The sequence below is a fragment of the Theropithecus gelada genome, chromosome 19, assembly GCF_003255815.1.
Source record: "Theropithecus gelada isolate Dixy chromosome 19, Tgel_1.0, whole genome shotgun sequence".
Lineage (NCBI taxonomy): Eukaryota > Metazoa > Chordata > Mammalia > Primates > Cercopithecidae > Theropithecus > Theropithecus gelada.
Genome location: NC_037687.1, coordinates 23,304,699 through 23,316,823, shown reverse-complemented (window position 1 = coordinate 23,316,823; position 12,125 = coordinate 23,304,699). Strand labels below are relative to the sequence as shown.

The 12,125-nt window shown below is 49.7% G+C and overlaps 1 protein-coding gene across 1 annotated transcript; it reads left to right on the top strand.

The window, feature by feature from the left end:
* Window positions 1-7,504: 7,504 nt before the first annotated feature.
* Window positions 7,505-11,641, top strand: PGLYRP1 (peptidoglycan recognition protein 1). Its single transcript, XM_025368526.1, has 3 exons — window positions 7,505-8,087; window positions 11,148-11,269; window positions 11,375-11,641. Exons 1-3 carry the CDS (start codon window positions 7,801-7,803, stop codon window positions 11,554-11,556), a joined length of 591 nt encoding a protein of 196 aa, XP_025224311.1. The 5' UTR covers window positions 7,505-7,800; the 3' UTR covers window positions 11,557-11,641.
* The last annotated feature ends 484 nt before the right edge of the window (window positions 11,642-12,125 follow it).

Sequence of the window (12,125 nt, the reverse complement as noted above, 5' to 3'; positions counted from 1 at the left end):
TTTTTTTTTTTTTTTTGAGACGGAGTCTCGCTCTGTCGCCCAGGCTGGAGTGCAGTGGCCGGATCTCAGCTCACTGCAAGCTCCACCTCCCAGGTTTACGCCATTCTCCCGCCTCAGCCTCCCGAGTAGCTGGGACTACAGGCGCCCGCCACCTCGCCCGGCTAGTTTTTTGTATTTTTTAGTAGAGACGGGGTTTCACAGTGTTAGCCAGGATGGTTTCGATCTCCTGACCTCGTGATCCGCCCATCTCGGCCTCCCAAAGTGCTGGGATTACAGGCTTGAGCCACCGCGCCCGGCCAATTTTTGTATTTTTAGGAGAGACAGGGTTTTATCATGTTGACCAGGCTGATCTTGAACTTCTGACCTCAAGTCATCCTCCTGCCTCGGCCTCCCAAAGTGCTGGGAGTACAAGCATGAGCCACTGTGCCCGGCCTCCCAGCATAATTAATTATTAATTATAATAATTACTAGTAGCTCCCTCTTTCAGTCTCAAGTGTCATGATTTTTCCATTGATGGCAAAAGCCGCAGTTCCTTTTGCACCAACCTAGTATTAGAAAAATACAGAAGTAAATTAGAAACTACAGTTGTGACGAATGCAAAGGAGAAGAAACAATGTGAGGAAAGCAAATGGGGGATCCATCCTCCTCCAAAATAACAGAAACGAGGTATCATCCTGATGAGGCGACAGAAGAAACAACAATTGACAATTAGATGAGGCAAAAGAAGGGAGAGAGCATTACAGGCTTGGGAGCAGCAAGGAGTGAAAGGTAAATGAAGATTCTGCATTGTATTTTAAATATGTCCTTGTAATCATCACCATTTGATTTTATTTTCATCATTTTTAATAAAACAAAGAACATGTTTTTTGCTAACAGCAAGAAAACTGGAGGAGTTTTTTTGTTCGTTTTTTAATCTATTTTTTGAGATGGAGTCTCCCTGTATCACCCAGACTGGAGTGCAGTGGTATGATCTCAGTTCACTGCAACCTCCGCCTCCCAGGTTCAAGCAATTCTCCTGCCTCAGCCTCCCGAGTAGCTGGGACTACAGGCATGCACCACCATGCCCGGCTAATTTTTGTATTTTTAGTAGAGTCAGAGTTCCACCATGTTGGCCAGGCTGGTCTCGAACTCCTCATCTCAAGTGATTCGCCCACCTCGGCCTCTCAAAGTGCTGGAATTACAGGTGTGAGCCACCACGCCCGGCCAAGGAGTAGTTTTTTAACTGACTTAATTATAACAGATTAAATCAGGGCAGCTAGTGACTCTGATATTTAAACACATAGGGAGTAAATCTAATTTTCCCCTATCAAAAAAAAAAGTATACAAGTAATATAGTCTCTCAGGATTAAAGGCAACATAATAATCACTCATTGAAGTTGCAGTAAATGCTCACAAGGCATGTTTCAATTTTAGGCTGACAAGACACACAACAGGCCCAGTGCAGTGTCTCATGTCCATAATCTCACCATGTTGGGAGGCTGAGGCAGGAGGATCCTTGAGCCCAGGAGTTCAAGGCTGCAGTGAGCTATGATGGTGCCACTGCACTCCAGCCTGGGTGACAAAGCAAGACTGTCTCTAAAATGAAATTTAAAATAAAAATAAATTTAAAGAGTGAGGTGGGGGCCAGAATTTGAGGGCTGAGGAAGGAAGTAGAGGAGCCAGACAGGCCAGGTCTTACCTCAGCTTCTTTCCTCAAGGTCACCGAGGTACTGGGCAGGACCAGCTCACAGGGACAGGGTACATAGGTACGCACAAAACTTATGGACTACATGAGCCGCTCCATTATCCACAATGCAAAAGGCCCCATGCCACAAGGATAGCAAGCTCACCCTGTTGGAGTCAAGAGTGAGAGGCTCAAGGGCTACCCTGAACTTGACAGCTGGATCCTGGGTGTTGGGCTTGACCACTTGGTGCACGGAGATGATCTTCAACTCTATTTAAAGTGTTTATATTGTATGTAAAAATAAGTAAGTAAATATGGCCGGGCATGGTGGCTCACACCTGTAATCCCAGCACTTTGGGAGGCCGAGGCAGGCAGGTCACCTGAGGTCAGGAGTTCAAGACCAGCCTGGCCAACATGGTGAAACTCCCATCTCTACTAAAAAAACAAAACAAAACAAAAAACTACCTGAGCATGGTGTTGGGCACCTGTAATCCCAGCTACTCCGGAAGCTGAGGCAAGAGAATTGCTTGAACCCAAGAGGCAGAGGTTGCAGTGAGCCAAGATTGCACCACTGCACTCCAGCCTGGGCAACAGAGTGAAACTGTCTCAAAAAATAAATAAGTAAATACATTTTTTAAAGATACAGACTAAATAAAACTCTCACAATGGAAGGCTTCACTCCAGCTAGCTAATGTTTATATTCTTAGTGTCTTTAAGGAATCTGTGCCTCAAACGAAAAAACAGGCAAAAGAAAGGGAAAAAAGAAAATAAAAATTTAAAAAAGGAATCTGATGTGTAAATAGTCCTGTCTTTTTACAAAAGGCTGGCTTGGTGTTTTGTTGTCTTAAAGCTCAGGTACAAAGTTTCTGAATTAGTTCCAGGTTCCTCTATTTAAAACTTATACCCGGTATGTCTGAAGTCCCCAAGTGGACAGGGTAGTCAAAGCATGTTCAAGGACAGCAAGAAGGGGACAGTGGCTGCAGGAGTCAGAAAAAGGTTTTTGGGAGTGAGCAAGGTGAGGCTGGGATGGGGTCAGCCCACACTGTAGGCAGCCTGTGCTGTTGGCCATGGGGAGGAGCTTGGGCCTCATTCTAGGAATCATGAGATGCCACTGAAAAATGTGACTCATTTTTGAGGGTGACCTTCAGAAAAGACCTGGGCAGAGCTTTGGCCTCACAGAGGCCAGAGTGCATCCTGGGAGGTCACTGAAGAGGCAGGACAAAATCCAGATGAAAGGAGGCAGTGTCTGGACCAGGGTGCAGAGACTGGAAGTAAACAGAAGAGTTCTAATTCATCACAGTGTCATGACTTGGTGGTGGGTAGAATATCCATTCAATCAAGTAGCTATTTAGTGAGCACCTACCATGTGCTGGGCATTCTTTTGGGCGCTGGGTACAACAAAGGAAGGAACAGGAATTAGTCAAGGATGATGCTCAAATGTATGGCTTTTATAATGGGAAGATGGTGATGCCATTCCCTTAGACAGGAACTCCTGTGAGAGTGCTGATGTGGAGGAGAAGATCATGAGTCATTTTGCGTTGGAGGTGCCTGTGGGACATCCAAGTGGAGGCGCCAAGTGGCCAGGCGGATACACAGATCCAGAACTCAACTGAGCGCTCCAGACTAGACACTGAAATACAGGAATCCTCTGCATTTTGACTGTGGCTGAAGCCATTATGTGGATAAGATCACTCAGCACAAAATATATGGTGTGAGGGTCCAGGAGGGAAGAATTACTCTGAAAAAAAGAGAGAAGAAAGACCAGCCAGAGAAGCAGAAGGAAAATCAAGGCAGTCTTACATCACAAAAGCTAAGGGAAATAAGTATTTTGAGAAAGAGGAAGTGGTCGACTGTGTCAATTGCTATCCAGTTGCCCAAGATCATGCAGCTAATAAGGGGAAGAATGGAAATTTAAAACCAGGTCTACCTATATAATAAACAGAACTTGGGCAAATGGCTTACCATCTGGAAACAAGGTCAGACCCCTACCTCACACCACATGCAAGTATACATTTTAGCTGAGGTAAAGATCTAAAAGTAAAACACAAAATAATCTTTCTTAAATACAAAAAGTTCTACAATCTGAAAAGTCCCTCTTAAGGCAAGACAGGAAACACAGAAACCATAATAGAAAAACCTAGATATTTTTTTAACAGACTAGAGGAAAAGGTTTGCAGCACATTCAATAAGACATAGGGTTAATATCCCCCATATACAACTCAACAAGAAAATGATCAGAAGAGAAGAGATTAACAGATGGTTTGAAGATGGATGCTGATACCCATAAATATGTAAAAAGATAATCACCTCTCTAATGTTCAAGGAAATGCAAACAAAGCAATAATGAGATCTTGTTCTTTGGATTAGTAAAACATTTAAAAACTGATCACACTGTGGGAAAAATAAATACTAAAATCTTTTTGGTATTGTATTTACCAACTCCTATTAAAATTTTAAGTGTAGCTCTACTTCTTAATCCAGGCACTGGATACACAGGTGTATTCACTTCATGAAAATTCATAAGCTCACTACTCTATTAAGTCTATCAACTCTATAAAAAATGTGTTTGTACACTTTTTATATTACATTATTCTTTAATGCTTCTAAAAGAAACTGAAATACACAAAATGTACACACCCAAGAACTCAATAATCCCAATTATGTGATACTTTTGTTCATTTGCAAATAATAACAAAAAGGCAAACAACCCAATTTTTTTTAATGGGCAATGGAAATGAATAGGTAAATGACAAAAAAGCAAGCCCAACTATAGACAACAAATATGGAAAAATACCCAGTCTCCTGAGTGGGCATAAAAATGCCAAAGGAGCTGTCACTTTATACCTATAAATTTAAGAAGTGATAACGCTGGCCAGGCAAGGTGGCTCATACCTGTAATCCCAGCACTTTGGGAGGCCGAGGTGGGTGGATCACCTGAGCTCAGGAGTTCGAGATCAGCCTGGCCAACATGGTGAAACCCCATCTCTACTACAAATACAAAAATTAGCCCGGTATGGTGGCACACGCCTGTAGTCCCAGCTACTTGGGAGGCTGAGGCAGGAGAATGGCTTGAACCCAGGAGGTGGAGGTTGCAGTGAGCCGAGATCTTGCTACTGCATTCCAGCCTGGGTGACAGAGCGAGACTCTGACTCAAAAAACAAGTAAAAAAAAAAAGAAGTGATAACACCCACTTCTGGGGTCGGGGTAAGGAGGCTCCAAAACATTACTGGTGAAAAATATGAATTATTAATAGCTTTTTGGGGAAAACAATCTGGTAATATTAATTAAATATGTATACTCATTGACCTAATAACTCTGTGTTTATAATTTACTTATAAATGCACCAGTGCATAGGGACATATGTCTGAAAATATTTTGCGTAGTGTGGGGAAAATACTGGAAAACTTCAAAAACGAAAAGATCCACAATGCTGAACTGATACTACAGCACATTGTGCAACTATTACAAAGAATAAATTAGAATTAGATATACTGCCCTGGTGAGATGCCCATGAAATATTAGGTGACAAAAGGTAAATTGATGCACATGGTTTTGATTTTGTTACTTTTTTTAATGTCCTTATATAAGTTTGTAGGGAAGAGAATATGGTTTATAACTCTGCAGGCAGAAAGCCTGTAGCCAAACCCCGGCTTCACCACCTCCTGTATGTGATCATTCGCCTGGGCCTCAGTTTCGTCAACTGTAAGAGGGGTTAATAATAACATGCATCTTGCAAGCTTGTCATGAGTATGTGATAATTTCTAAAAAGTGCCACAGATGCCTGGTGCACAATTCAGTAACAGCATGAGTACACTGTACGTGAGAATGCAGGACATGGAAGATGAAAACACAGCACACTGGTCAGGTGCGGTGGCTCATGCCTGTAGTAATCCCAGCACTCTGGAAGACTGGTGGGTGGCTCACCTGAGGTCAGGAGTTCGAGACCAGCCAGGCCAACATGGTGAAACCCTGTCTCTACCAAAAATACAAAAATTAGCTGAGCATGGTGGCGCACGCCTCTAATTGTAGCTACTTGGGAGGTTGAGGCAGGAGAATCACTTGAACCCAGGACGCGGAGCTTGCAGTGCACTAGCCAAGGTCATGCCACTACACTCCAGTCTGGGTGACAGAGGGGGACAAAGAAAAGAAAAGAAAGGAAAAAGAAAAGAGAGAGAGAAGGAAGGGAGGGAGGGAGGGAGGGAGGGAGGAAGGAAGGAAGGAAGGAAGGAAGGAAGGAAGGAAGGAAGGAAGGAAGGAGAGAGAGAGAGAGAAAAGGAAGGAAGGAAGGAAGGAAGGAAGAAAGGAAGGAAGGAAGGAAGGAAGGAGAAAAAAGAAAAACACACCACACTGTTCCCAGGTGGCCTCAGGTGGGTGGCGCTGGAGGGGTGGGACACAGGTGATTAACATTTTGTATCAATTCAACTTGTTACAGCATGTGTTACTTTTGTAATTTATTTTGATTTCCTTGCCAGAGGGCAAATGAGAGATCCCTTTTGTAATTTTTTAAAGAGCCACTAAAATAGAAGGGGTAGAAGAACGAACCAGGTAGTCTGCCCTGAACTCACCACGTGCTCTAGGAAGGCATGGGAAGGGGATCTGGGCAGGACAGAGGGCCCAGGAAAGCCTTCTGCCCCAACAGGTGACCCCAACACACTCCGGCCCTGGGCAAATGGCTGTTCCTCTCCAGAGCCCAGATTCCCTCCTCTCCCAAACTGAGCTGCCAGAGGTCCCCGTGTATAAAGCGTGTTTCTTCCTACCAAGGGTGGGCTGGAGTTCTAGTCCCACGGGTGTGACTGTGGGACTCTGTGCCAGACACCTTCTAAGGGCTGTACCCCTGCAACCCATCTAATCCCTCATCAACCCTCTGACTCAGGTACTATGTCATCCCCATATTGCAGGTGGGGAAAACTGAGGCACAGGAAGGTTCAATCACTTGCAGGGTGCCGGGACATGGTGGCTGACGCCTGTAATCTCAGCACCTTGGGAGGCTGAGGCAGGAGGATGGCTCAAGTTCAGGAGTTCGAGACCAACCATGGGCAACCTGGTGAGATCGCGCTCTCTCTCTCTCTCTCTCTCTCTCTCTCTCTCTATATATATATATATATATATATATATATTTTAATTACAAAACTTAGGCCAGGCGCAGTGGCTCATGCCTGTAACCCCAGTACTTTGGGAAGCCGAGGTGGGCAGATTACCTGAGGTCAGGAGTTCGAGACCAGCCTGGTCAACATGGCAAAACCCCGTCTCTACTAAAAATACAAAAATTAGCTGGGCGTGGTGGTGCGTGCTTGTAATCCCAGCTACTCAGGAGGCTGAGGCAGGAGAATCTCTTGAACCTGGGAGGCGGCAGTTGCAGTGAGCCAAGATCGCACCATTGCACTCCAGCCTGGGTGACAAGAGCAAAACTCCATCTCAAAAAAAAAAAAAAAAAGTAAAATATTATTTATAAAATAAAATTAAAAATATATATATATTTTTAAATACACATTTTTAAAAACCACTTGCAGGCTCTCACACACTGGGTATCCAGGATTCACACACAGGCAGCCTGGCTCTAGACGCGGGGCTCCAGTGCCTCCGTCGTCTCAGCCTGTGACTTACCTGCTCCCAACCTCAGTTTACTCCACTGTGAAATGGGCTTCCAGATACTCACCTCGTGAGTTGGCTGCAAGGGTAAATGGCATCGGGCTTGGACCTGGGAGAAGGAAGTGTTTTTAAAATGGACACCTTTGTTACCTCAGTCCTTGCGGAGAGATGTGCCAACACCCCGGGCCTCTGCCATGTAAGTTCCTGTTGAGTTGTTCAATGTTCCACTGAGAGGGGGAGAGACAAGCAGGACCGGGATCCTGGCCCCGGGTCTTCCGGAAACGGCGGGGCGAAGCCTGTGCGGCCCTCCCTGCTGAGCGAGGCGGCCTGTCATTGCCATGGGCGCAACCCAGACCCCAACCACAGTGCATCCCGCCCTGGCCCTGCCAGGGAAGGAAGCTGAGTCTGGGGTCTGCTGGGCCAGCAGGGGAGTCCCAGCAGGGTGTGAAGCAAGACTTTCCGGGCCACTCCCGGAATCCCCCAGCAGATAAAGGCGGCCCCGCCACCTGGCTCTCCTAGCGGTCTCCCCGCCCCTGCCGCCTGCCGATATGTCCCGCCGCTGCGGGCTGCTTGCCTGGGCTCTCCTCGGCTTCCTTCGACTCGGAGAGGCTCAGAAGACGGAAGCCCCGGCCTGCTGCAGCCCTATAGTGCCCCGGAACGAGTGGAGCGCCCTGCAGTCAGAGTGCACCCAGCGCCTGAGCCTGCCCTTGCGCTATGTGGTGGTGTCGCACACGGCGGGCAGCAGCTGCAACACCCCAGCCTCGTGCCAGCAGCAGACCCAGAATGTGCAGTCCTACCACGTGAAGACACTGCGCTGGTGCGACGTGGGCTACAAGTGAGTGTGGCGGGGAGGCACGGGTTGGACCGGGGACCCCAGAGGCAAAGGTGTGCAAGTGCCCGCCAGCGGGACCGGTTCTAGGCCGGGTGCTGGGGCCACCTGGCTGACACCCCGAGCAGCTTACTGAACCTCACAGGGTCTTCATGTCTTCCTCGGGTCACCGCGTGGGCCGGTGCAGGTGCTCATAGCACCAAGATGCGTGAGGGCCGGGGATGGGCTGAAATCCAAGCCCCGCTTCCCCGGAGGAAGGGGCAGACTTTGCCTAACACGCACCAAGGTGTCTGCGGCGCCTTATGAAGGCGCCCCTTCCTGATGCCTGGTGCCTTTGTTAGGAGGCAGAAAAGCAGGCTGACTCAGTGCGGAGCTGGGTTCCAGAGTCAGCTCAGCTTATTGCTGGCTGAGGCCTGGGGCAGATCCCTCCCCAGCTGGGGCAGGTTCTCCCGGCTTCAGCTTCCTCCTCCGCAAAGTCAACGGGATCGCGGCCCATCTGCTCCTTAAATGAGGCAATACAGGCAAAGCACCTAGGAACTGCCTGGCACACAGGGGCCCGCAAAGCCACAGGCTATTGCCATTAGGCACCTACTATGTGCCAGCCAGTGTGCCAGATGTGGCATGGAGAACGGTGCCACTCTAGCCTCCTGGGGCTGAAAGACCAGCAAGGAGAAAGAAGCCCAGGCCACAGGTGAATTCAGACGGTGATAGAGGTGATGCATAAAAGGAAAGAGGTGAGGGAGGGTGACCTCAGGCTGGGACCAGACCCACACAGGCTCCTTGAAAGGGTGGGGCAAGGGAAGTTCCCTGAGAGTGGCTGCCTTGGCTCTGGGATCGGGGAGCTGACAGAGGAGTGCTGGTGGCAGAGGGTGCTGGGGGCAAAGCCAACGGGGCTGAGTGGGTGGGTCCCGTGGGAAGGACAGGGTGGCTGAACACAGCCGGGGGAGCGGAATGAAATGGGGAAAGGGCCGGACCAGGCAGGGCCTTGTGGACCACAGTGAGGACTGTAGCTTTTACTCCAAGATGGGAGCTATGGGAGGCTTCCCCCTGCAGAGCAGGGACAGGGACTAGTGTAGATACAAGAGACTCCCTCTGGCTGCCGTGGGGAGAAGAGATCATAAGGGGTGCCGGCTGAAGCAGGTCCGGGGCCATGCCTACCAGCTACCTCCTCCTCATAATGGGCTGCAGTCCAGCCTGAGGATTTCCAAGGGAAGGGAACGTTTGAATCCTGCAAGCTCTCAGACCCAGGTAGCATCAGAATCCCCTGCAGAGCTTACTGGAGGAACACACAGGTCCCCAGATCCCCAGGTCCCCAGAGTCCACTTCAATAGACCCCACCCAGGGAGCACATGCTCTCAGGACCTCGTAAGGCTGTGTTACAAAGAAAAAAAAAAACCCACCCAGAGAAGTCTAGAGGTTTCCAAAGGTATTCCCAGCGCTTCCAGTTCAAGATTTTATCAAAGAATCCAACTTCAACGTTTTGTTTCCAAGACTCAGGTGCTCCAATTCTAAGCGTTCCCATGAGGTCACGAAGGCCCAAGCTTGGCTCTACAGCCTCGGGTCCACGTCACCACATACAGAAGCAGCCGGTGTCCGGCCCTCAGCTTTTAGGATTCAGAATCTGGTTCTAACATTCTGAATCCCCTTTACATGTCATGTCACGTTCTCTCTCTGAGCCTCGTTTCTTCACCTGTAAATGGGGCTTTTGACTGTACCCGCTTGGCAATGGTGGCTGAGGTTTAAATGAGATGCATTCATGCAACAAATGACCAGGGAGAACCAACCACCCCCGACCCCACCACCATCATGCCAGGCTCTGGGAACATGGCAGGGCCATAACCAGCCAGTCCCAGCAGCCAGCGTCACCAGGGCCAGATTCTGGGAGCTGGCTTCCTAAGCAGCAGATTCAGGACTCGAGATTTGGAAGTTCCAACATTCTGTGCATCACTAATGACACTGTGAGTGCGAGGGCTGAGCTGGCACATACTGCAGCTGCAAGGCACTGATCTTCTAGTTCATCCCCATGTGCCAAGTCAGACATGCTCAATCAGACCTGCTGAATGAATCAGCCTTAAGGATCTGCTGCCAGGCTTGGAAACCTCAAAGAGGCAGGTGCTGGGGCTCCAGGGTCGGTATCTGATTGTGACCCCAACTTTGAGTCTCTGATCCTGTCCCCCAGAGGACCCCAAGGGCAGGAAGCAGGCTGGGGCGAGGGCAGAGATCTGAGAGGCAGGGAGCTCTGAGGACCTTGTACAAATTATGTCGCTTTCTGAGTCTCTGCACTCTCAGCTTAAGAGGAGGATGATAAGAGTCCCTGCCCCAGCCAGGCACGGTGGCTCATGCCTGTAATCCCAGCACTTTGGGAGGCCAAGGCGGGCAGATCACCTGAGGTCGGGAGTTCGAGACCAGCCTGGCCAACATAGTGAAACCCTGTCTCTACTAATAATACAAAAATTAGCCGGGTGTGGTGGCTCATGCCTGTAATCCCAGGTACTCAGGAGGCTGAGGCACGAGAATCGCTTGAATCTGGGAGGCAGAGGTTGCAGTGAGCTGAGATCACCCTACTGCACTCCAGCCTGGGCAACAAGCGTGAAACTCCATCTCAAAAAAAAAAAAGAGTCCCTGCCTCAGAGGGCTGTCCTGCAAGGATTCAGCAAAACAGGACTTCTACAAATCCTCTAGGGAGGCAGGAGAGAGCAAGGCACAAGATCACATGGGTGGGGACCACGGAGGCCTGGGTACAAACCCCAGCTATGCACCAGACGGGCTGTGTGACCCCAGGGCAGGTGATTCTACCGCTCTGATTCTATCTATATAAAATGGGGTGATCAGGGTTGCCATGAGGATGAAAAAAAGGTGTATGCAGAGCTGTGCTTGGCACATGGCAGGGGCCCAATAAATGACCACAGTCATTGTTACTATCGTGGGAAATTAAGGGGTGAGAAGGATGCTGGGGAAGTTGTGTGCACCAGGGCAGGAACGGAGACAGGGTGAGTGGAGGAAGAAGGAGGAGTTCGGGAAACCCTCACTCACTCATCAAGCCCCCCCCCCCACCTCCCCATGCAGCTTCCTGATTGGAGAAGATGGGCTTGTATACGAGGGCCGTGGCTGGAACTTCACGGGTGCGCACGCAGATCGCTCCTGGAACACCATGTCCATTAGCATCAGCTTCATGGGCAACTACATGGGTGAGTGACTGTCCAGCCAGTCGGGATGGGGGCTGACACAGGGCCCTACACTACCACTGCCCTTCAGGGAAGCCCCTGCCTAACTCTTACCTCTGTCTCCTCCAGATCGGGTGCCCCCACCCCGGGCCCTCCGGGCAGCCCAGGGTCTAGTGGCCTGCGGTGTGGCTCAGGGAGCCCTGAAGTCCAACTATGTGGTCAAAGGACACCGGGATGTGCAGCGTACACTCTCTCCAGGCGACCAGCTCTACAAACTTATCCAGAATTGGCCACACTACCCCTCCCACTGAGGCCCTGCTAATCTGCCCCCCATTCCTCTCCTCCCATGGCCAAAAATCCCACTGCCTCCTCCTCCAATAAAGATGCAGCTCAAAATGTGTTCCTCAGCAGGTCCCACCACAAACCTCCCCTCCTTCTCTCCCTCCCACAAGACCAAAGCCCTCCCACCCTTTCCCTCCCAGCACTCTCCTCACTGGTGCTTGGAACCCAGAGGCCCCGGCCCTGAACCAAGACCCCGGAGATCCCAGCTCGAGAGCAACATCACAGCTCAGAACCCAGAGGTCTCAGGTCAGAGCCCAGGAATCAGCACCAAAGCGGCCTGGCTGTCACCAACAGGGGGTCCTGGGGGTCCTCCTGGGCAGTGAACCATGCTGCAAGACACCCCCTTCCCACCACACAGCCAAAGGCATCCTGCGCAGAACCTTTGCTTGAACTCCTTTGGGGACAGGCTGCTCACTACTCTTCCCAGGTCTGCCCTTGCACTGTTTAGAGAGTGTACAAGCTTTACCTAGGCCTGAGTCCCAATCTGCCTCTGAGGCACACACAGGTTCCAGTTATACCCCCTAATTTCTCTTCCTCC